This window comes from Camelus bactrianus, chromosome 1, assembly GCF_048773025.1.
Source record: "Camelus bactrianus isolate YW-2024 breed Bactrian camel chromosome 1, ASM4877302v1, whole genome shotgun sequence".
NCBI classification, from domain to species: domain Eukaryota; kingdom Metazoa; phylum Chordata; class Mammalia; order Artiodactyla; family Camelidae; genus Camelus; species Camelus bactrianus.
In genome coordinates, this window is record NC_133539.1 from 3462596 (window position 1) to 3487658 (window position 25063).

The window sequence follows — 25063 nt, forward strand, 5'->3', positions numbered from 1 at the left end:
GTTCTCTTTCCTCACATCTGGGAGAGTTTTGCTCCAGAATGTCTGACCCAGAAGATGGACACTTAATTTCTGTGTCACCAGTGGCCCGAGAGTAGCTCCTCCTCCTCGGGCAGCAGCGACAGCCCCTCTGCAGCACATCGTGGGCAGAAGATCTGTGGGGGCGTGAGGGCTGCGCAGGCAGTGGGGAGCTCCTGGAAGTGGAGCAGGGTTTGGAGGGCGGCGCTCACTCAGAAGGCCACGCATTGCCTTAGGAAGCGCGGTGAGCGTCCCTGCGGACAGGATGGATATGTAGCAGGCTTGCCAGGGAAAGCAAGGGTCACACTTGGTGCTGGGGGACCGCAGTGACATTGGCCTTCTTGGTGTGTGTCCTGTCCCATGGAAAGCATTACTTATCTCTGTTTTCAGTGTCCTCTGTCAATAACAGAGGCTTCAGATGGTACAGCGATGGCTATAGATTCAAGTTTTAAATAAACATAGCAATCTACCCCGCGGGGAGAAAGTCCGGGAAGCCAGGGAGACTCAGGCCGGAGCTGAGCGCATCTTAGGCACCTCCTCCTCCCTCTGAGCCACAGGCTTTGTCTGTAGAGGAGGGCTCCCCCGGCAGGGCTGTGGGGGAGCGAGGGCCTCAGCCTGCGCAGTCCCTGCAGCGCCCCTGCCGTATCCCATCTCCTGATGCCACAGGCCGGTGGGGGCCGCGTCTGTTCCCATCGGTGCGCAGCTGTCCTCTGCCCAAGGAAGCGTCCTGCCCATTGTACAGAGGAGGAGACCGAGGCAAAGAGGCCGGGGCACTTGGGCAGGGGGACGGAGAGCCTCTAAATAGTAGAGGCTGGAATTGAACCCGAGTCGGCCTCCAGAAAGCAGCTCCCACCGCTGCACGCCGTGATCAATGGCATTACTATTATTCCTTACATTTTTATTATTATCAATTAACTTAAGCTCCCACCCCACCCACCCCAACCACGGAAGAGATAATGAAGATGGGGAAAAAGGAACGAAAGGACACTGGCCAAGCTTTGCTTCTGTAAAACCATGGCAACCAACAGACCTTGGGCAACTGCATGGAATTTCCCCCAGAATCTTACTCTGCGTTGTCTGTCGGGGAGCCCACAGCCCTCCCCGGTGTGACCTGTGCACTGTGAGCACATGGCTTTTGGTTTTGTTTGTTTGTTTCTACTTAAGGCTCTCTGTTACACATTTATACACTAAAATAAATTCTGAGAGGTGCCAGGGTCTCCTGGGCTCTTTCCAGACCTCGGTGGGTGCGTTGGTTTGCAAGGGTGAGTGATGCAAAGCTGTCCACATTTCTCCCTGTGGTGGCAAATAGGAAACTTGGTTGACTTTTTTTTTTTTTTTTTTTCTGGCTTTTCACAACTTGAAATTCCAAGTACCACATTCTCTGGGTATTGACGGCTAAAATACTAACAGATTGTGCAATTGTTTTGAAGCAGTCTTTCCAAGGGCAGGGGTGAGACGGGAGGCCCGCCCTTTGAGACCTGAGTGGGAGCAGGGCCTCCTGGCGGGCCACCTGTTTGTTTGGATGACAGCCGATGGAACTCTGCGCTGTCAGCCCTCAGGTGCTTGGTCTGGAGAAGAGGTGGGGAGAGGCCCCTCGGGCAAGTGAGGCTTTGTGTGTGTGTTGGAACACAGGGCAGCAGCACCAGGTGCGGGTGTGGCAGAGTGACCTGGCCCCGACCTGGGGCGCTAACAGCCAGCCCGGAAGAGCCCTGGTTCCCTCCTGCCCTTCATTTTAAAGGAAGCGTCTCGTATACATTTTTCAGCGCATAGAGTCCATGCAAGAGAGCAGGTGTTTAAGCTGAGGACTGCCTCCACTAAACCACACTGTGCAGTAACAGTACCTCCTATTACTGCAGTGTCCTGTTACTAGAAAGCCTCGTTCATTTTTAAAATATTTTATTTATTTGTTGGTCTTGTTTGTTTTGAGGGGGGAGGTAATTAGGTTTATTTATTTACTTATTTATTTCCACGAAGGGAGTGGGGATTGAGCTCAGGACCTCGTGCTTGCTGAACATACACTCTACCACGGAACTCTGCCCGCCTTCCGCATTGTGCATTTTAAGGGGTCCCAACAAGAGAAGGGATGGAGAGCGTTGCTGGGGGTGGAGTGTCGGAGTCTGTGCGGTCCCAGGCACACCCCTCGAGGGTGATGCTTAGAGTGTCTACCCAGCATTCCTAGGGGCTGGTTGGCCACCACCTTGTTCCCAGCATTTTTCACCCCAGTCCACTGGGAGAATTTCATATAAAAATGCATCTTCAGCCATGTATTGGAAGTGAGCAGGCAAGCAGGGTGAGCTTTACAGACGCTCTGAGAACATCTAGCTCTGCCTGGGTTCTCTGGAGTAGAAGTGATGTTTTAGATCAGACTCGCGCTGTCTTGATACCTGCGGGGTGGAGACGAGGCTGCAGAGTTGGGGAAGAAATGTGATCAGACACTCGTAGAGGGTCTTTGCGTCCATTTTATTTGGGAGTTCTCTCCTCATGATGTAAAACAGTGCGATTTAAGTGCAAAACATGCAGCGACGTAAACCTTCTAGATACATTTTCTCAGCTGTGCTCCTCGTTCTTAGAGACAAACGTAATTAAATAATTTCTAGTTCTCTAGAGTATTCTCAGAGAGGGAGAAGCCGAGGCCACTGCACAAGAAATTTAACTGAAAAGGCAAGTGGAAAAGCACAGGGAGACTTGAAGATCAGAGGACTTTCTTGTTGGCAACAAAACTGGGGAGCCCCTAGGCCTAGGGTTCTTTGGGCAAACAAAGGAAGACAGAGTCAAGAAAAGACCTATTTGCATAGGTGTGTGACTACTTGAGTTTAAGGTCTTGAAACTGGAGAGTTGTTGACTGAGGGGGAGGGTGGAGCTCAGTGGCAGGGCGCATGCTCAGCATGCATGAGGTCCTGAGTTCAATCCCCAGTCCCTCCTTAAAATAAATAAGTAAATAAACCTAGTTACTTCACCCCCCAAAAGATTTCTAAAATCAAAAATTGATGACAAATCATACATATGAAACAGATAAAGTTGAAAAAAAAAAAAAAACCACCTTGACTGAAGGCCTCAGCTCTCCCTCCATGCAGGTTAGAACCAAAATGTGCCCTCTACACCCGGATGATGCTGCCTCCTGTCTTGATCGCTGGGGGTGGACCAGCGACCCTGACCCCTCACCTGTGACCCCTCACCTGTCAGCCCAGGCCCACCTCTGGGACCCTCGCCACGTGGAGCCCACCCCCGACAGGCGCTCCTGCGCAGAGAGGAAGGGGGTCTATCTGAGTGCACTGTTGCGTGATTTTGAGGTGGTTTGTGTCATCGACCGTTTCTTTGCTTGCTCTGGGGGAAAAAAAGTCTCAAGAATAAAGCAGGTGGATTTGATACAGGAAAATGGGGTATGAGAGGACGGCCGTGTCCCAGGCCCCAGGTGAGCCCCTGCAGTGAGCCCCACCAAGTGAGGCTCCTGGGCTTCATGCAGGAAAGAATTCAAGAGCAGGTCGTAGTTGAGTAAAAGTAGATTTATTCAGAGGGGTGCACACTCCGCAGAGGAGTGCGGCGTCTCAAAGGCAAGTGAAAGGCCACGAGGGGCGGGGCCGCTGGTTTTTACGGCCTCGGCCTCGGTAACTTCACATGCTAACAAGTGGGAGGATTGTTCCAGCTGCTTTGGGGAAGGAGCCTCGATTCGCAGGAGCTGGTCCGCCACACCCCTTGAGCTTGTATGGTCGGCCTGAAGGCCGCCCTGGCGCCTGTGGGAGTGTCATTTACCAGGAGCCTATGAGGAAGCTCAGGGTCCACTGGGAGCCAAGTCTCCCGCCGCCCTGGTGCTCACTGCTGTGTCAGACGCCTGATGGCTGCACCTGCCCCCTCCCCTCCTGTCTCCGGTTCGAGGGAGCTCACTTCTTTGCTCCCAGAGCTTGACATGGTGGAGTCCTGCTCTGGGGCCCATGGCACTTCTGTTCTCAGAGAAGCCCTTGGTCCCACTGCAGAAGCCAGATACCATTTCAATTTAACTTTAAAAATCCAGTACCCGCATCAGACGGTGTCTGTGGGAAGCTCCGCACCAAAGGGTTAGCAGCCGCGTCAAACAGCTCCACGTCACCGGGCGGCTCTGCGGAGGTAACTCGTGGACTTCAGGAGGGGTCCTTGTAAGCACGGCTGTGTTTGGGGTGGGAACCCTCTAGGGTCCAGGTCAGGGTCTCTACCTATTGGTCCGTATTTGGATAGAAGTCAACCCTGGACGTTGTGGCCGTAGCTGGAAGGGTGGCCCTGCCTTCTGCGGTTCCGAGAGGGGACCCCTGGGGATGGCGAGGTCCTTGCCACTGTTTGCATGGGCTGAGGGGATTTGACCCCCACTGTGGATAACACCTTAATGCGCTCAAAGAGATTATTTTTTAAACCTCCTTTCCATTTTGTTCCCGTCCATGTGACAAACGGGACATTATTACTCTCGGGGTGGCGGGGCCGAGGCTGGCCCTGGGGAGGTTCAGGCCCTGATCACTGTCTCTCCGGCTGGACTCGCAGGAGGAGTGGCAGCAGCGCGGCTGTGCTGAACGCTGAGGTGGGATCGGATCGCTGTTTCAGTTGGCGGCTCCAGCTGAACACTGGAGGAGCGGATGGTCTGGATGACAGATGTGACTTAGAGGGCCGGGAAGCCGTGGGGCCGGGGGAGACCCTCGGGGTCTCCATGAAAGGACATTTGGACCTTTAGGTGTCCCATTTCCAGTGAGTGCACTTCCTTTCCCAACGTGATGTGAATGGTAATTGTGACTTTTGGAGGCTTGCACTCTAGAAATTTTATTGCTTTTTGTTTGTTTTTGTTGTTGTTTTGCAGGGGAGGGGTGGGTAGGATTATGTTTTATCTTAATGGAGGTACTGGGGATTGAACCCAGGACCAAGGTAAACATGCGCTCTACCACCGAGCTACACCCTCCCCTCCACATTCCGGTAGTTTTAAAGTCTTTTAAAATCTTTTAAAATCTGCTTGTTTTTGTATTTATTGGCTTTTAACCAGTCACTGCCTGGTTTTTTACTTTAAGCAGTAAAATGGCCCGGCCTGTTGAGACAAAGGACAGAGAATTTTCTCTGTGTCATGTCATTGGTGTGTGTAACTCATCTGGCATTAAAGTACATTCCTCCAAAAAGGACTGTTTATAGAGCATTTATTTTTAAAATGAATAGACGACATTTCTTAGACAAACATTTTTCTGTTCCAACCTCTGATGCCCTCTGGAGATGCAGCACCACCATGAAGATTTGTAGCTAATCCACATAAACCAGTCCTCCGAGAGCGACCTTAAAGAAAGTATGGGTTGTGCAATTTTTTGCTGGTATCAAGAGAAGGCAAGATTTTCTCTCTAACTCTGCTGTCGAGGTCTTTTATGGTGGACGTTGGAGATGGACCCCTCGCTGGGGGCCGAGTGTGGTGCAGTCAGGTTTCTGTTGGAGGGGCAGGTGGGCCCGAGTGGAGAGATGCGGGCCTCGGTACAGGTGGGGCTGGGAGGGGTTAGGCAGGGACCACAAGGGGGCGGGGGGGCGAATGCGTTCCAGCCAGACGTGGTGAAGTAGCTGTTACCCTGACGAAGTGACTATTTTGATCATCTTTCTCCCTGCCAGTTTAGATTCTGATAAATCCACTAAGGAATTAAAGAATTTTTTCCTTCCTTCCTTCCTTCCCAAGTGACACCGTCCAGTGCTCGGGAATGCGGGGTCTGTCCTGCCTTACTCTCAGCCTCCTGATTACTCAGCTTTGGCCAGACACCCTGGCCACCTGCCGGGCCCCCTCCCCCGTCCCCCCCGACCCTTCCTCCCAGCCTGGCACCTGGCCTGGAAGTCATCCCACACTGGGCTTGCTTGGCGTCCTGCCAGGAGGGTGGCCGACCCCTCATTCTGTAAGGTCCGCTCCTGTAGAGGGACTCGCCGTGCGGTTACAGCTGTCACAATCGTCCCTCTAAAATGCTTTGCTGCGGGGAGGGTGTAGCTCAGTGGTAGAGCGCGTGCTTAAGATGCATGAGGTCCTGGGTTCAATCCCCAGTGCCTCCTCTGTAAGTAAATACATACATACCTAGTTACCTATCCCTGCCCCGTCTCCTAGGCCGTTAAATGAGCTCCTTTTACACTCTGCTTTTGTGGAGGCTGCATTATTTTGTAAGTGTTTAGTATTTCATATGTCCTTTGAATTATCCCCATCTTTGAAAAACCAAGACAGGTTAAAAATTATTTAGATAGAAACAATTTCTTGTGTTCTAGGTACATTTTTTATTTTCCATTTGTAACAGCCGTTAACTTATTTTCTTTTGAAGTCCCATTTTTTTTTTTTTAGGGAGAGAGGATGGCTAATGGCTTTCACTCCATATGAATATGAAATGTCTGGGGAATTTAAAATCAACTGTGTGGAGAAATAAAGCAAAGAAATATTTAAAGAAAAAAATCTTTATGTGTGGGAAAGACTTTAAGTAGATTTGGGCAAGAAATCCAACTGGAAGAAAAGATTTGAAATATTGTTTCCAGCTTTCAGACTCCTGCATAATAGGAAAGATGGGAACCCGGATGTTGATCCAAGTTTGAAACTCTAAATTCCTGTCCTGGCTGATGTATGAAGTGCAGGTTATTTTGTTCAGTGAGATGAAGACGTGTGTGGTACCAGCTCTCCTCTCGCTCACGTGAAGTTCCCTCTGTAATCTCCTCCAGGTGGTGTTCTGTCACGTGGTGGGCGAGACCATTCAGTTCCTGGTCAGCGTGGTGCCGGCCTCGTCTGAAGATGCAGGGTGTCAGGTGTACGGCGTGCGGGTGTCCCCGTTTCATCTGCAGGTAATGCTCGGGCGCTTGGGAGAGCCCTAGGAAAACTGTTCCCAGAAAGCTGTAGGGTGAGCGTGGTGCGATCACGGGACTGGGAACACCCGTTTTGTTACCGTTCATTTCATAATTTTCAAGCTGTCACCTTCTGTATTGTATCTGTAGGAAATAAAACAGTGTGCACGTAATAGGTATATGTATATGTACGTGTATATGGACACATATATGCACACATACACACATACATATACGCACACATATACACACACACATATATGCACACACATGTACGCATATACACACGTATGTATGTGCATATATAATGAATTCAGGGGTTTCCTACCTATCAAATACGGGGGTGTGGTATTTTTCAAGGCATTGAAATGTATCAAATGTTGGTGACTGTTCAGTTAATGTAAATGGCATTTGAGGTGAGGAAAGCGGTTCTGTTTCAGAGTCAGGTGCTGGACCTCAGAAGTCTGCTGCAGCTTGGAAAACCAGCTTAGGGGCTGGACTTGACGTTCCTCCTTTTAGTTTTTGAAAAAGTCAACTTTAAAAGACCCTTTAAAATGTTTATAAGTTAACAGATGAGTATTACTATTATTTAGTGAATAATAGACATTATTATAATAATTATAATAGACACATGTGACTTATAATTGACGTATATTTTATATATAATATTAATAATTACATATGAGTCGTATATAAAATATATATTAAATAGAGACGTATATAGTAATTATAGTAGACTTACTAGTGAAACTTCTGAATGCTCGAACCATCAGGTAACTGTGTGTCTCACACGTGAAGCTCTCGCTTTTCGGGTGTGTAAAATTTGTGAATTTCTGGGTGTGTTTTAGGGGTCACTGCCAATTCAGGCTGGTGTCTGCTCTCCTCTGTCCTTGTGCTTGGCTGCTGGTTTGAGGGATGAGCCCAAGGCATACAGGATTGCCAGCCACAAGGGAGAATGATATTCTGTAGGCTTTCCTTAAAAAGACACGGGTTTAAATAACCAGTGCAAACGAGAATTTGTGGCTCCCTAAATGGCTTTCTTCTGAAGCCTAGCCTCCCACCCCCACCCCAGTAACACTCCCTTTCTGAGAGTCTAGAATCCAAGAGGTCCAGCTGACCTCGTGGGCTTGTCAGCTGCCAAAGCGGTCCTGCTCCCCCCAGCCTGGGGGGCAGTGTGATTAAAAGCTAATTTTGAAGTGTGGGACACACGTTCCCAACATGACACAGCTTGGGGGGTGGGGTGAGTCCATTCACCGAGGAACTGTCATTTCTGAGATGCTGTTTGTGTGCCGTTTCACGCAGCCCAGACGCAGGTAACACAACTGTATCTTTGGTTTCTTAACACGGTTAAACGCATCCTGGGGATTACCTCTCCAAGCAGAAGCGGCTGCTAGAGGCTGGTAAATTATTGATGCTTCAGGCAGGAGGCAGTCCCCTCTTCTGTTGTTTCCCAGACAAAAGGTGCAAAAAGAAACCAGCAGCTGCCCCTTGTCCCCCACGTGGTGGGCGGGACTTTGGGATGGTGGCAGCGAAATCAAAGAGCCCCGCTGCTGGAGTCGCCCGGAACCACAGGGCAAGGTGCAGCGTCGTTTCCTTTACCCGGTTGTGGGCCTGAGTCGGGCGTCCCGAGGACCCAGAAATCACGCCTGGAGCAGTCTTCCCCTTCTCTTCTCCTGGGCGGTGGTGGAGGGGTGGGGGGGGTGAAGAGTCGAGATTTGGGCTTTAGAAAGAGTCTCCAGCCAAAGAAAGAAGGGAGGTGTGTTAGTCTGCTCTGGCCGCTGGAGAAAACTTCCGCAAACTTAGCTGAAAAGAGCACACGTTTCTGGAGGTCTGATGTCCAGCACAGGCTGAAACCAAGGGCCGGTGGGCCACCTTCCTTTCCAGGAGCTCTGGGGGAGAATCTGTTTCTTGCTCCCCCACTGTTGGCAGAACTCAGCTCCTTAGGGTTGTAGGACTGAGGCCCGACTCCTTACAGGCTGTCAGCTGAGGGCGGTTTCCAACTAGTAGGGGCAACGTCACTCCTGGGGTCCTGGTGACCCCCTCCACCTGCAAGTCACATCTCCCTGGTGGGCTCTTCCTTCTAAAGGCTCATATCCTTCCATGGGGCCCACGGGGATAACCCAGGACTGTCTCCCCACCTCCAGGTCCTCACCCCAATCACATCTTCAAAGTCCCTTTTTCCAGGCAAGGTGACAGGTTCACAGGTTCCAAGGACAGAGGTGCGGACATCACTGGGGGCATGTTACTCTGTCATTGTCATGACAGGTGTGTAGGGCTGGATGGGGCGTTAGGAGGGATCAGAGTCCAGTTGGAAGTTGTCCAGCAGCCCAGGGAAGAGAGTATAGGAGCTGGGGTGCTGTGTCCCCAGCCCTCGGGGACCACAGGAGTCTGGGGCTGAACAGGGCATGCCAGCTCCCCTATGTTTGTCCCTCTGTCTCTGCTCCACCTTGGTGATGCTCTCAGAAGACAGCTGCAAAGCAGAGGGTTCGTCATGTAAGAGGCTGTGGGATTTTGTGGCATCTGGCCCTCAGCCCTGACCCTGAGGTTCCTGCCTGAGTGGTAGGTGGAGGCAGAGGAAGGCGCCGGCAGGGACGGGGTGGGGTCCATGGTGCGGGGCAGGCCAGGGGATTCGGGGCTCTCCTGTCCATTTTGAAAGCACACAGTCTGCCAGGGGGCGGGGAGAAACAGGTGTCTAAGAAACACACACAGACACGGAGAGGTTCCGGTGGAGAGAGCAGGCCTCTGATAATCTCTCTCTCTCTCTCTGAAATAGCTGGAGCTCCACATGCAAGAGAAGAGAGAGGACATTCAGATCAAGTGGTCCTTCGTCAGTGCACCAGAGATGGCGGTGATGGTCCAGCCCAAAGCCCCGAGGGAGGTCAGTCTGAGTGTCTGTGCAGCTGTGTGCCCGTGATGACCGCCTGCTCTGGGACATGGGACCTCTGACGGGTGCACCTGTGATGTGTGATCCCCGGGAGCAGGCAGGGCAGTGGTGGGACAGAGTGTGTGTGTGTGGGGGGGGACAGGGACTTCCATGGGTTTAAGGCCAGGCTCTCACCTGGACTGCACCTGCACTCAGTCACCTGGCAGCTTTTGGAAGCTGCCCCGCCCCCCGGGCAGGTCTCATTGGACTGGGAATTTTCTAAGCATCAGCATGCAGCGGAGGTTGAGAACTATCATGGTGATGGGACCTGGGCTTTCCTTGACCTCCTGTCACACCTGGCCATCCTTTACTGTGGGGACGCTTCAGTTTCAGCTCAGGCTGAGCCCAAGCCCTGGCTCCCAAGGGCGCCGCCTGCTCTCTCTCCATGGCTTTTGCAGAGCTGCTTCTGTAATCTGAAGGGGGTCTCCCTGCTCCCCGTGGTCTTGGGTGTTTGAGGAAGGGACACTGGGAGCAGGAGTGAGCCTGCCAAGTCACATGGGTGCCGCTGCCGGCAAGGCCACGTGACATCGTTTACCCCAAAGGCTGAGGTTTTTAGGTTCTTCCTTTGCAGTGGCTTCTATGATATTTCCTTGAATTCTATTCTATTTCAGACTCTTATTTGGCCCCAGAACTATCACACAGCTGAAATATGCGAATTTAATAATTTGTCCATAAATATTTTAACCGTTCATGCCTTCATACAGATATGGGCAGATACAGTTTTTTTTCGAGACTAAGAAATTTGAATGGTGATTCTTTTCACTTGCATATATCGAATTGAAATTATTGCCTGACCGTTTAGTTATACAAAGCACACATGTTGTTTCTCTAGTCTCTGGTTTATTTTATTATCTTTTTTTTTAAATTGATGTGTAGTCGATTTACAATGTTGTGTTATTTCTGGTGTACAGCAGAGCGATTTATTTATACATGTATATATATTCCTTTTCATACTCTTTTTCGTTATAGGCCATTACAAGGTACTGAATGTAGTTCCCTGAGCTGTACAGTAGGACCTTGTTGTTTATCTATTTTATATACAGTAGTATCTGCAAATCCTGAACTCCCAGTTTATCCTTTCCCACCCCCCTTCCTTCCTTGTAACCATAGGTTTGTTTTGTGTCTGTGAGTCTGTCTCTGTTCTGTAAATAAGTTCATTTGTGTCCCTTTTCTTTAAAAAGATTCCACATATAAATGATATCATATGGTATTTTTCTTTCTCTTTCTGGCTTACTTCACTTAGAATGATGATCTCCAGGTCCATCCATGTTGCTGCAAGTGGCATTATTTCATTCTTTTTTATGGCTGAGTAGTATTCCATTGTATAAATATGTGTGTATATATATTTCACAGCTTCTTTATCCAGTCATCTGTCAGTGGACATTTAGGTTGCTTTCATGTCTTGGCTGTTGTAAATAGTGCTGCAATGAACATTTAGGTGCATGCATCTTTCTGAGTTAGAATTCCTTCCAAATATATGCCAAGGAGTGGGATTGCTGGATCATATGGTAAGTCTATTTTTAGTTTTTTGAGGAATCTCCATACTGTTTTCCACAGTGGCTGCACCAAACTACATTCCTATCAACAGAGTAGGAGGGTCCCCTTTTCTCCACAGCCTCTCCAGCGTTTATTGTTTGTGGGCTTTTGAATGATGGCCATTCTGACTGGTGTGAGGTGATACCTCATCGTAGCTTTGATTTGCATGTCTCTGGTCATTAGCGACACTGAGCATTGTTTCACTCGCCTGCTGGCCGTCTGTGTGTCTTCTTTGGAGAAGTGCGTGGTTAGGCCCTCTGCCCGTCGTGGACTGAGGTGGTGATGTTGATTGTACTGTTTGTTTTCTTTTCTTCTTCCCCCCACGTGTGCATCCCCTTTCTCCCACATCGCGTTGGTTTTTCGAGCTGGCGGTATACACGGACCGGCTTTGTAAACTGCTCCCTCACTGCTACTGACATCAAAGCCACTGAAGTTCAGGGCTGCTCCACTGGTCTTCCTGTTGGAATGTGTCCCACCGAGGGGGGACTGGGCTCTGTGCTCAAAAACTACTCCAATTAAGTGCTTTCCTCTGTGTGGCTATGTTACCAGCCTGACGTGGTCCATGTGAGCAGGTGCAGGCATTTGCTTCCATTCGTGCAGTTTCAGGTTTGTCCCCATCTTTGCTGAATGTGCAGAATATTAACATGGTTCAAAAGTCAAAATTACAGAGGTCATACTCAGAATTCCAGTCTCCATCCCTCTGCCTTCCACCCCACGCATCCCTGCACTCTGCTCGCTTATTTCTTTAGTTTTTGTTCATCTGTCCTGGGTTTCTTTTGGCAGAACCGCCCTGGTCCCCCTGTTCTTACCCACCCAGTGGCTACGTCCGCTCCTCGCACCTTGCTCCCCACCACGCCCCGTATGTGTCTCTAACCACATGCCCCTCACGTTAATGAGGAGCACGACTTTCTCAATGAGGCAATTCCGTAGGATTAAGTCAGCCCCTAGCAGCAGGGTCCTGTGGGGTCAGCAGCTGGCCCTCCAGGACCCCTGGAGGGTGAGACGGCGTCGGGGAGGAGGACAGCTGCCAAGGGAGGCTCCCACGTCAGCTGCTCTGCAGATCTAAGTTGTGATGAACTCTGCCGTCTGAGTGCCCCCCAAACTCATCGTTCACCCTTGGTTCCCTCCTCTGTGAAGTGAGGAGAAATTGTGGGGGGTAAAAAGAATAAAAGTAGATAAACAAAATGTAGTACATGTCACCCACACAATGGAATATTATTCAGCCATGAAAAGGAGTGGAGTACTGACACACACTAGAACATGAATGAGCCTCGAACACATGCTCAGTGAAAGAAGCCACATGTCATATGATCCTATTTCTATGAAATATGAAGAATAGGAAAACCCACGCAGGTGGAAAACAGAATTGTGGTTGACAGGGGCTGTTGGTGGGGAAATGGGGGAGTGACTGTGATGAGTAAGGGTGATGGAAATACGGCACTAGATTGAGGTGGTGGTTGTACAATGCTGTGTATATGCTAAATACCACTGCAACGCGTACCTCAGAAGGCTTAAATATGTGTTGTGTGAATTCACCTCAGTTTAAAAACAAGATATCAAGAACCTGTTGCACACTGGAAGTTAGCACAACCTTGTAAACCGACTGTGCATCAATGGAAAAGAAAAGAACCTACTACAGTAGGAGAAAGATGACGGCAGAGCGGGTCTGATGCAGACCCTGGAACCCTAACGCCCAGATTTGACTCTTGGCTCTGCCGCTTATCAGCTGTGTGACCCTACACATGCTAATTCATTTCTCTGTGCCTCAGTTTCCTCATCTGTAAAATGGGGATGAAGATGTTCAAGGTGGTTGCGAGGATTAAACTAGTTAATATGGTAAGTGCACAGAATCGAGCCTGATGCATCCTGACAGTAATGAAGGATTAACTGGTTTGATTATTATCAGAGTTCCTGGCAGAGAGCAGATTTACAGTAAGTGGCAGATTTGGCCTCAGTTTGCAACCATCCAGTCACCCTTGGGGTGCCACAGACCAATATATGAAGTCACGTCCACCCCCACAAGTTGGGAGATTTCCAGTAGGTCTGTGGTCCTGGTAGAGGTCAAGTCCTGTCAGTGTCCTGTCCCTCTGAGCAGGGGGGGGATGGGCTCGATCCCCATAGTGGGGACATTTACACCAGAGGTGACAAGGGACTGGGAGGGCCCTGGAGCCGTCAGGGGCAGAGCCAGAGTCATGGCCAGGGTCAGCACTCAGCTCCACAGCCACTCTGGACCCCACGGAATGATGGCGTGGACACCAGCACAGCCAGCAGTTTGATACATTTCATCAGCAAGTATCCAGCCAGATTCAGTTTCTAAGAGTTCAAAACAAAAGCTATAATATTTAAACAAGGCTTTTATTGAGATTTTTAAAAATAGATCTTGTTTGTTTAAAAAATGTAATTGAGGTAAAATGTGCAGAAAGGTGCACATGTTGGAAGCATCCAGCTCACTGAAGCTCTCACACACTGACCATTTCTGGGCACTCAGCACCCAGCTCACCAACAGAACAGGGTCAGTTCCCCAGAGGCCCTCCTGGCCCGTTCCACTAACTCCCTGCAGCCCCCGCTAAGGGTAACCACGCCCCTGACTACTACCGTGTGTGAGCTAAGCTTGCAAGTAATGCCCACAAACCTAGCAGTGTAAACCAGTGCACAGTGACCTCATGGTGTCTGTCAGTCCATCCAGGCTTCACTGGGTCCCCTGCTTGGGGTCTCCCAAGCTATCATCAAGGTCTGGGCCTGACAGTGTCCTTCTTGGAGCTCCAGATCCTCTTCCAGTTTCCTGCAGTTGTTGGCAAAACTCGGTTCCTTATGGCTGTGCGACTGAGATCCTCCGTCCCTTGCTGGCTGTGGGCCAGGGCTGCTCTCAGCTCCTAGGAGCCCTGTGGTTCTGTGCCATGTGGCCCCTCACACGTGGAAGCTGGCTTCTTCGAGGCCAGGAGGAGACCCTCTCGCTCCAGCGTGCTAAGAGGGGGTCCTATATAATCTACCCTTTGACATCGCATCACCGTATTCCGCTGGCTGGAAGCAAGTCACAGGTGCCGCCTGCGCTCAGGATGAGGGGATTATGCAGGGCGTGACTCGCTGGGGGTCATCTGAGAATTGTGCCCACAAACGGCGTAGCTGAGTTCTGCCTGTTTTGCTACTTTAAAAGGAGGACTCACGCAGTGAAGTGCATGTGTTTTTCTGTGTTTCTCTCACTCAGCGTCGTGTCGGTGAGATCCGTCCGTGGTCGCACGTGCGCGTGTATCGTTTGCGCTCGTCGCCCTGCAGTACCACATGTGTGACTGCACCTCCATCGGGGGCGCTGTTAGACGCTGCCGGATACTGGGGTAGTTTCCAGTCTGGGGCCGTCACGAACAGCAGCGCGGCGGGCGTTCTGGAGCGAGGGGATGCGTTTCTGCGGGGTCTCTGTTACTGCAGCTTTTGGAGCTTGACGTCTGCGAGTGCAAGTCGTCCTTCTCTGTTGTTATTCCATAGCTTCCCTTCATTCTTCTCAGACATTTCTATCTACTTGAAGACTTTTTAATTAAAAGAAAAATCAAATGTTACACAAGAAAGAAAAAAACATCTGTCTGTATGTTTAGGGAAAAAGATGGATAGGGTGAGCGCAGAAATGTTAACGTGCTTCTATGTTGCACGTGTTTCACTTATAACCGTTTTTTAAAATAAGGAGCATGACTGACCCCTGAGATCAGCAAAGAGAACAACGAGTGTCCTCCCGGACCTCCCGGAGCCCCAGCGACGCCGGCTTTGCTTCATCTCGGGGACACGGAGGAGCCCTTTCACTCGGGCGCCTGGTCGTGAGATGACTGGGTGACCGCCTGCTCTTTCCGCAGGACCCGGCGGTTGGGACAGAGGCCGTAGCTGAAAGTCTCAAGGATATTTTGAAGCACCTGGTTAGTGCCGCCTCCCCATCGGTGGTTCTGAGCACCAAGCCTGCGGATGTGAGGGAAGTGCAGGTAAACCGGTTCCTGGGGTGTGGGGGCTTTGCACACAAGGGACGTGGGGTGTGGGGGGTCCGCGTCCCTTGGGGAATCTGTGCGCATTTCCCACGCCCTCCACCCACCGCAGCAGAGCGATATTGCCCGACCGCTTGCTGGTGGGTCATGAGCGTGGTCTGGGGCGAAGCTCCGAGTTCAGGGCACAGGTTCCGAGGCCCCGTGGGAGGGAAGAAAGAGGTAGTCCGACCCTAATGAGCCCAGATCCTCTCCTTTCCAGGAACCAAAACCTGACTTTTCACTGTCCACTCAGAGCCTGCTGTCTGGGACCTTATCCGTCCAGGACTGAGGTGACAGGTTGCCCCAAGGCAGGCAGATGAGCACGCTGGATGCACAGAATGTTAGCCCTGGCCAGGGGACCGCCTCGTGATCTGGTCCTGCTGCCAGAGGCGCCACCTCTCGGAGCTTGTCTCCCTGGGTGTGTGGACATGAGACTGTCTCCTCCGTGTGGCCCCTTCCCGTGCCGCCGGCCTCCCTCCCCACCTGAGGCCCCCCCCCCCGTCGCCTGATGGGGGTGCTGCTTCTGGGGCTAAATTTGTGTCCAGGACATTTGGCCCGGGCAGCCTCCCGGAGCTTGGTCTCTCACATCTTTACTGCAATCCTTCTAAAAACCTTTGTTTCTGGTGAGTCAGTTCTCCCAATTATGAGCAGATCTTTTTAGGATGATTATACAAAACATGCTTTTACAGTCCCTAAAGTTATTTTTTGTGCATATTTCCAGTATTTTTTTTTTTGGCATGGTGGAATATCATCTTTATCAATAGTCTTTAGTAAAGTCATTTTGAAATTATAACTTTTAATATGGATTTTTGATGCAGAGTCAGTCTCTGGTTCTTACTACGGCATCACCAGCTGTGAGTGTGTAGAGTCTGGAGACAAAAATCTCCTTGATCCTTTGAAAAAGTATGAGTGGATCATGGTGCTCCATGATGTGTTCTGGGCATTGGGGATTGAAAGAATGTAAAAAACTGGCTTTACCCTCCTGACGCAGGGGCAGGAGCAGCTGAGTAAGCCAACAGGCAGAGTGAGGTACAGGATTCCCGGGCCAGGCGGCTGGGCAGGGCTCGGCCCCAGAGGTGGAGGTGGGGGGTGGTCAGGCCAGGCTGCCCAGAGGTGAGAGCAGGCTCTCAGCTGCTCGCTCTCTCTCAGTAATTCCTTCGTGGTTTTTTAGTTCAAGTCAGAGGTGCCTGGTTGTTGTGAATATGGTGGTCAATTTTTAATGTCAAAATTGGAGAAACTTCAGAAAATAATGGCTTATTTTTAGAATATGTGGATTCAGAAAATTAAAGGACCAAGACTATCATAAATTCAATGATGCTTTTAAATAAATCTGTAGTTTATGTATCAAAATAGCACACACATTATATCAGTCAGGGTTTTCTAGGGAAACAGAGCCAGTAGGGTGTGTGTGTGTGTGTGTGTGTGTGTGTGTGGTATAATAATAGCCTCTATAATTGCATGAGCCAATTATATGTAAAATACATATTTTGTCATATGTATATGAAGAAATTTATTATAAAGCATTGGCTTACATGATTATAGAGGCTGACAAGTCCCAGGAGCTGCAGGGGGAGTCAGCAGGGAGACCCAGAAGAGCTGATGTATCCATTCAAGTCCAAAGGCAGGAAAAAATGGATATGCCAGCTGGAAGGCAGCCAGGCATGAGGGACTCCCTCTTATTCCAGGGAAAGTCAGCCCTTCAACTGATTGGACGAGGCCCACCCACATTAGGGAAGGCAGCCTGCTTTACTCGGTCTGTGGATCTAAATGTTAATCTCATGCAGAAACATCCTGGCAGACATGCCCAGAACAATGTTTGACCACATGCCTTGGCACCCCGTGGTCCCATCAGGTTGCCTGTGAAATTAACCATCACATGGACGCAATTGAAAAGACACGGTATCTCCATCCCAGACATTTGGTTCGCCCTGTCCCCAGTGCCTGTGGGCCTGGATCGTAAGGAGTTCTGTGATTACTTCTTGGCCTCCCAGCACCTGCAGCTCACAATTGGCAAGGCCCTGGTTCAGAACAGTATTTTCTAGACGGTGACCAAAAACACATTACAGTTGCTTGAGGCTGTAAACATTCCCTGCCGAAAGAATTCTGAGGTCAGATCATTTAGGATCCCTCCCTGGAAGGCTCTTACTGTGCAGAAGCCCATGATGTCTCTGAGAAGCCTCTCCAGGCTTCCCAAATGTTTGTCCCTAAGGAGCCCCTTTAAAAGAACACTCGTGGCCACAAGTGGGAGCTGGAAGCTAGTCTGGGAAAGGCTGGTCTGGGGTGGGGTCCCCTGGGCTCGGGAGGCTCTCTGTTGGAAATGCCTCGATGCCGATATGAGGACTGATGAGGACTCTGGCTTCCTCCCTAGCACAGGCACCCAGGCGGCACTTAGATATTCCCCACATGGACAGCGGGTCTGCCTGCAGGTGGGAAGTCACCTGTTGTGTCCTGTAGCCATTTGAGCTGGTGTCCCACCTAGTGCTGCTGGCAGTGGATACCTGCAGCCTGGAGAGGGTGTCCCGCTCTCCCTAAGCATGTGGCCTGGGTCAGGCGTGGACCCCGGCGAGCTTTGCTCCTAGTCTCCACCCACAGCGAGATTCTGGGGAGCCCTCGCTGGCTGAAGGTGTTGCTCCTTCAGTTGCTTTCCTTGGGAGGTAAAAGGCTTCCAGGCAGGGAAGTGCCCGTGGCTGACTACTGCCCTCCAGTCCTGTAAGAAGGGAAGGTTGTTACAGAGCAGACCTGGGGCCAGGCTCTCAGGGCAGGTTTTCCTGAAGATGCCCTCCCTGGAGCAGGAGTCTGGCAGGCTCCTCTCCAGTCCTCTGTCTTCCCCAGGGGTCACCGCTCTTTGTTTCTGCAGCAGCTACAGCGCACTTCATCTACTCAGGAATCCTGCCCTCCCAAACCTCCAAGGGCTCACGAGCTCAAACTGCTGGTGAAGAACATCCGAGCCTCACTGCTGAGCCGTCCTGGTGCCTCAGGTGGGTGGCGGGGCTGCCCCGGTGAGGGCAGGGTGCCCGGCTGGCTGTGGAAGTGATGTCTGCAGTGGAGGCAGAGCGGAGGGCGTGCCTTGTGGGTTCTCCATGGCCCTTACTTCCTCCTGTGGCTCCCAGCAACTGGGTCTGTGGTGTGATCCCTGCCTTTCAGTGGAGAGAGTGGCTTATCCCCAAATTTAGCAATCACACCAGATTCCCTTTCTTTTGCAAGCAGTTAGTCTTGTTCAGAGTGGGGCCCACACCTCTGCTGTAGTAGGGTCCCCTGCCACTGGCCCGCAGCCAGAACTAAGTGGGGGAGCAGGGGTACTTGGGGTCAGCCCAGGGCTGTGGACATCCACAGTGAGTACAGAGTCTGTAACCCCAGATGAAGTGCTTTGAGAATTTGCAAATGGCAAGTGAAAGGAACACTAGACCCTCAGAAGTGGGTGAGTCAAGGCCGTAGACATTTAGTTTAGCCTTTCTTGTATACACAAAAATGTCTTAATGCAATTAGAATATAAAAATGAAAGCCAACATGGTGCCCCTCTGTTTGGTTGCAGGCAGCGTTAACCCCGTGTGTGTAGTTCAGCTGAACGAGCCTGTTCAGAAGTTCTCCAGCACCCTCGCGAAAAATACCACCACCCTCACTTGGGAAGAAGAATTCACCTTGTGCGTATGGCCCGTTACCGGGGCTTGGGTTTTCACAGTCATACCCGCTTAAGACTGCCAAATTCTAAAACTATTCTGTAGCACTGTTCATAACAAAAGAGAGAAAGGAAGGAAGGAAGAAAATTTAACATTCTTTAAAGAATTACATTAAACATCTGAGGTAGCTCTAAGTCAGACATGATTTCTTTTTGAAAGCAGCTCTTAGTATTGATTCCCTCCTCATTTAGGTCCACATGCCCTGTTGTGACAAGAGAGATTTGTTGTTGGGCCTCCCACTTGCTTTAGAAACACATCATCCAGAGCAGAATGGAAGAAAACTTCTAATTGATACCAAAATCTGACAAAGAGCATGGAAAAAGAGAAGTGTAGGCCACTTATTAATTATGATGTAGGAATTCTAATGTATTATCAAATAGAATCCAGGAACACCTTGAAAAATAATACAGCAAAACTGAGTGAGTTCATACCAGGAATGCAAGCATGGTTCAATGTGAGATCTATTAATGAAATCCACCATGTCACTAGATCAAAGGAGAAGACAAACTTATTATCTCTATATATGTCAAAAAGATACTCAGTAACATTTAATACCCATTTCTAATTTTTAAAACTTAATTGGAACAAGATTTATGGTCACTTCTTTAATAAGATTTTAAAAATAACTATACTTGATACATACTAGAAGCAGTCCCACTAAAGTCAAGAGAAGGATACTCACTGTTTCATTCTGGAAGTACTGGCTAATGCAATTAGAGAAGAAAAAGAAATAATATACAAGTACTAGAAAGGAAGAGGCAAAACGAATCATTACTTGGAGATGATATTATTGCATATCTAGACTACTCAAGAAAATCAATTAAAACTATTAGAAATAATGGATATAGGATAGAAATAATAATAATAAAAATAATAATAAATAATAATAGTATAAAAACTAATACAAATAATATTTCAGTAAAGTAGCTGACTGTAAAAATATAGAAATCAATCACTTTCTGGTACTTAATAAATAACTAGAAGAAATAATGGAAGAAGATGTCACATGTATACTATAAAGAGCTTTTATAAAGTATTAATGAACATATGAGAACTCTTTTACAAAACTGGACAACATTTCTGAACTAGAAATACAAAATCAAGAACTGTAGGTAGCTAGAGACTCCTAAGAAGTTCAATCTCAGAAATAGTTAAAGAAATGCAAACTTAAACAAAAGAGATTGTCTTTCTCCTTACAGGTTGGTAAAGAACAAGATAAGTGAGAATGGCCAGTGGGACTATAAACTGAAATAATTACTCTAGAAGTCATCAATGGGTATAAAAAAAGAAAATCTCTTAAATCCATGTGCCTTTTGGCTGGCAATTGCTCTTTTCCTAAGGAAATAACCACATAGTGTGTACAAAGATACACATCTGAGGGTGTTTATTTCAGCTTGTTTATAATTATGAAATACTGGAAACAACCAGCCTGTTATTGAGGAGTTGGCTGAATAAAATTCCATAAGGCCAGATCGTGGAATACTAGGCGCCTGTTAAAAGGATGTTGCTCTGTCGTTATTGACATGGGAAGATCCCAGTGATATCTTAAGTGAAAAAAAAAGCTTACAAAGGAGGAGGGAGGTGTATTATGTCCTGTTTGTTTTCATTACAATTATATATGGCTACACTTTGCAGTGACTACTAGCCTTATGTAGCTCTTTAAATCTCAATTAATTAAAATTAAAATTAAAGCCGTTTTCTTCAGTTTGCACTAGCCACGTTTCATGTTCTCAAGAGCCATGTGTGTCTAGTGGCCACCATACTTGACAGGAGCTCTACAAACATTTCCATCGTCATCCAGAAAGATCTGTTGGATAATCTTGGGAGACTAGTCACTGAACATTAACAGTAACTACTTCTGGATAGTGAAGTTGCAGATAGTCTTTGTGTTTTGGTTTTATGTCTCTGTGGTTTCTTAAATATTGATGTGGTTTGCATTGATGATGATTTGCATTCCTTTCTTTAATCAGAAAGAAAAACACTATTTCAAAAAAATACTAAAGCATTTTAATAGTGAAGCCTCTTTTCCCTTCCACAGTGAGTTGAATGCCAAGTCCAGGGAGTTGCACCTGCAGATTTCAGAGGATGGGCGATCCTCAGAAGGTGAGTGTCAGCAGGCGGACGGAGGCGCTGCTCTCTGGGGGCACGTCCTGCCTTCCCCACGACCAGGGAGGGGAGGAGACCCCCCCAGAGGAGGCCAGCCCCTCCACCTATACCACTCCAGGTCTTCCCAAGGGGATGTTTGGTTGAAAGTCCATTCCAGATATTAGCAAGGTCAGATGTTTTGGGAAGAGTATATTCAACTGGTTCTTTTTTTTTTCCTTTTTTTAAAACAAATATCAAAAATCTTTTTTTTTTTTTAACAATTCTTGGCTTAGAGAAGCAGTTCTCGTCCCTCTTAGCCTTAATAGATCTTTGTTCCCCCCATTTTTATTGTGGTAAAATGCATACAACACAAAATTTACCACCTTAATCATTCTTGAGTGTAAAATTCAGTGGCATTAAGTGCATTCACATGGTTACATAACCATCACAACCACCCTCTGTCTCCAGAATTCCTTCCCTCTTACAAAACTGGACCTCTGTCCCCATTAAACGCTCTCTCCCCCCTCCCCTCCCCCGCCCTTCCGCTTTTTGTCCCTGTGAATTGCAACTGGCTTTTCCTTTAAAAATAAGTCACAGTGGCTTAAATTGGACACATGCTTTAGATACAAGAAAGCAGCAATGAGAGGTAAAATCACTAAAGGGAACATGGACCTGTGTGTCTATGTGTATAAATCAGTAGTTTCAATATTATGTTTTTAAAGCATACGAAAACTGATAGGGGTGACGCTTGCCTGGTTTATCCAGCTGTGAAACCAGGCATCTGATTATCTCAAGTTACAAAGACTTCAGAAAAAGCAACTCAAGCTCCTAAACAAAACAAAACATTAGTAAAACATTTTGAGGCAGTTTCCTTGATTCTGTGGTCCCCAGATGACTGAGATGCTCGGGAGATAAGAACTGACATTCCTAGAGAGGGTGTGGGTCTGACCACGGGGTGGGACCTCTGTCTGCCTAATCCATTCCTGGGGCGCCACCCCGTTGGCTCCATCTGAATTTCCTTCCAGTCCAGCCTGATGGGATCCATGAAACCTCTTCAGAAAAACAGAGCAAAGAACAACCATATAAACCGTTACTCAGACTCAACGTATTTTCAATGTTTTGCCCCATTCCCTTTTAACTTGCGCGAACACTCAGTGGTCGCTCTCACTTGCTGTCCCGCTGTCTACACGCGCACGCGTGCACACACACACACACACACACACACACACACACACACACACGAGGGTAAATGTGCGAACCCCCCGAGTGTAAGTTTCAGGCGTCCTGGCCCTTTACCCCTGAATTCTTTGGTGTGTATTTCCCAGGACTGGGGATAGTCTCTTAATTGTCCACAGCACAGTCACCAGCTTCCTGAACTGCGGTGATTCGCTTCTTTAACCCGCCGCCCAGAGCCCGTGATTTCCATCCGTGAGCCTTTAACGCCCTTCACAGCAGTGCTCTCCACTCCAGTGCAGGGCCAGACGCTGCTTCTGATGATCACACTCTGCAGCCTCCCTTGGTCTGGAGCATTTCCACAGCCTCCTTCGTCCTCTGTGACGTGGACGTTTCTGAAGTGTTCTGAAACGGGAGCCTTTCCCCGCGGGCGGGCCGGGCATCAGGAGTTCGTTCCCACGGCAGCAGCCCCCTGGCCGTCCTGCTCCCGGGGAGCCCCAGGGACACACTGCAGTGCTCCATGCTTGTCCCCTGTCTCTTTAGCTCTGTTGGCGACGACGACTGTCCCCTTGGATTTGTTTAAGAAGCAGCCTTCCGGGCCTCAGAGCTTCACGCTGACCGGTGGGTCCTCCGCAGGCTGCTCGGCGCTGGGCTCGGTCACCGCGGAGGTACGTATGCACGACGTCACTCTCCACGGGCCAGGTTCCAGCTCGGTCCACTCGAGATAAGGAGCGTCTTCATTTATGTCTGTCAGGGTCTTGCTCTGGCTTCAACGTGAAACACGGAGCTCGTCTGAGAAGAGCTGGAGTTTCCCACCAGGCATTTCTGGACCGGGACGCTCCCCGCCCACGGTCACGTTGAGTTGTCTGCCTGATGTAGCTTCCCCGGTGCCCCTTTCACGTGGGCCTAACCCAGAAAGGGCTGTTTCAGCTCAGTGGTTCTCCAGCTTCTGTTCCCATCTTTATGTGCCGCATGGATGGGCGTGAGTGTGGGTCTCACCACCCCACGTCCACACTGGGGACACCCAGTTAATCAGGACGCTAAGTGACAGCTGAAGAAGCCAGCGGTGACGGCCTGGGAAGGGAGCGCCCCTCGGCGGGCTGTCCGTCCTCGCGGACCACAAAGCACGTAACCTGCCTTCTCTGCAGTTTTCTTACGTAGAACCCAGCGAAGCAAAATCCTGGCAACTCCCTTCACCTGCTCCTGCTGCAAAGATAGAGAAAGACCGCACGGTGATGCCCTGCGGGACCGTGGTCACTACTGTCACTGCCGTGAAAACCAAGCCTCGCCTCGAAGCGGGGAGAGCCTCCCCGCTGAGCTCCGGTGAGAGCGGAGGGCGTCCTGCCCGTGCACGCCCTGGAGCCGTGCTTCCCCGCAAGCGCCGCCCGCGCTCTGTAGGCTGCGCCGCGGAAACTCCATGTGCGGGGAGAGCACGAATTGTCAGGGCGTTCGTGTAGCCTTTAGTTTTTGGACAATTATCTTTCTACCTGGTCAAATACATGACAAGCCAAAGCAAGGCTCACCCCTGTAGTATATTCTGAAGCTAAAAATCTGGGTGATAGCTGAGCCATCGAGTGCACTCCATGACATTTCCGTGGGGACAGCACACTGCCCTTAACCTCTGGCTGTGAGTGGTCAGTGCAGAGCTTCTTCTGTTAAAAGTCATTCATTTGAAGGCTTGTTGCTCAGCCACTTCAGATCCAGCCGGATTCTGTGCTTGTCCCCACAGCCACCACCTTGGGGACAACTTCTGTAGAGGTGTATGGTTTATTTATTTATTTTTTTGGAACTTATACTGTGTTCCTGCCTGAACAAAAGTGTTATCTTCCTGGAATAGATCACTTGACACGGTTTTGGAATCCAAAACAGAACGTGAAATTCTGGCTTAATTAAAAGGTTTTTGAAATTTTATTTAAACCTGGGCTTCCAATGCCCCTCTAGGGCACCCCTTCTCCACTCCCCACCAAAAAAAAAAAAAAAAAAAAAGAATAAGAGAGATTGTTAAAATATCTTGCCATTTGGCTCCTACCTTTTCCAGCCACTTGAAGCAGGGTTGACGTGAGGTGCGGTTTCACGTTCTCCTGACTGTAGAGTCGGGCACTTCGGGAGGGTCGTTATAATTAGGATTTCTCCCCGGCAGAGTCTCCCCTGAGGACACCTGTCAAGGTGAAGGTCATCGAGAAGGACATCTCCGTCCAAGCCATTCCCTGCCACGGTGCCCCCGTCAGCAAGACGTTCTCCTCCTCAGACACAGGTAACCCCAGCCACGCCCCTCAGCACCTGCGGGCCTGCCTGTCGGCCTCCCTCTCCTTGGGAAAAGGACACAGCTCCTTTTTGGGGTTTGGGGGGGTGTTTTTCATAATATGTGAAGAACTAGACGGACACAAAGGAGATCGAAGCTGATGGGAGGCTGGGAGGGGTGTTGGCTCCCTGCTCTGAGTTTCAGAGCACACTCTGCTCAGATCTCACTTTATTAACTTTATGAAGGTTATCTTGTTCTCTTGTTCAATGTGCCAGTTACATGGTTTCCATAAAATAAGTAGGACTCGGGTCACGTAATCATAAAGGCCACTTTATTTTTGTCTCCCCCGGCCCATGAAACCTACTTAAAAGGAGTTTCCCCCAGAACTCTGGGTGCAGATTGCCCACATTTCTGGTTGCTTGTGTTACTGTCTCTTGAAATCAAAGCACAGTCTAAACTGGGGGGTCAAGCATTCTCCCTTCCCTGGCCCTCTGCATCCCTGTCCCAAGGCCCAGCTCCCACCCGAGGAGCCCTCCCCACGCCCCCCCTACTGGGGGTCGGCTGTCACTTTGCCCCCCTCCACTGCCTTTGGAAGTGTTGTGTCTGTTGTCCGCAGGCC

The 25063-nt window shown here is 49.5% G+C and overlaps 1 protein-coding gene and 1 non-coding gene across 4 annotated transcripts in view; both read left to right on the plus strand.

Annotated features, from left to right (window-relative positions):
- The window catches only part of C2CD2 (C2 calcium dependent domain containing 2), a 54171-nt gene that overhangs the window by 14058 nt on the left and 15050 nt on the right, over positions 1-25063 (plus strand). For 2 of the 3 annotated variants that reach the window (XM_074350859.1, XM_074350730.1), the window contains exons 3-11: positions 6688-6807; positions 9581-9685; positions 15106-15228; positions 18125-18245; positions 18800-18908; positions 20983-21047; positions 22746-22870; positions 23351-23525; positions 24343-24456. In XM_074350859.1, the coding sequence (XP_074206960.1) occupies positions 6688-6807; positions 9581-9685; positions 15106-15228; positions 18125-18245; positions 18800-18908; positions 20983-21047; positions 22746-22870; positions 23351-23525; positions 24343-24456 (1057 nt within the window). The remainder of the gene's footprint in view (positions 1-6687; positions 6808-9580; positions 9686-15105; positions 15229-18124; positions 18246-18799; positions 18909-20982; positions 21048-22745; positions 22871-23350; positions 23526-24342; positions 24457-25063) is intronic. The other variant, XM_074350797.1, reaches the window with a different exon arrangement.
- Positions 5967-6039, plus strand: TRNAL-AAG (transfer RNA leucine (anticodon AAG)). Its single transcript has one exon. It is a non-coding gene; the product is annotated as a tRNA-Leu (tRNA).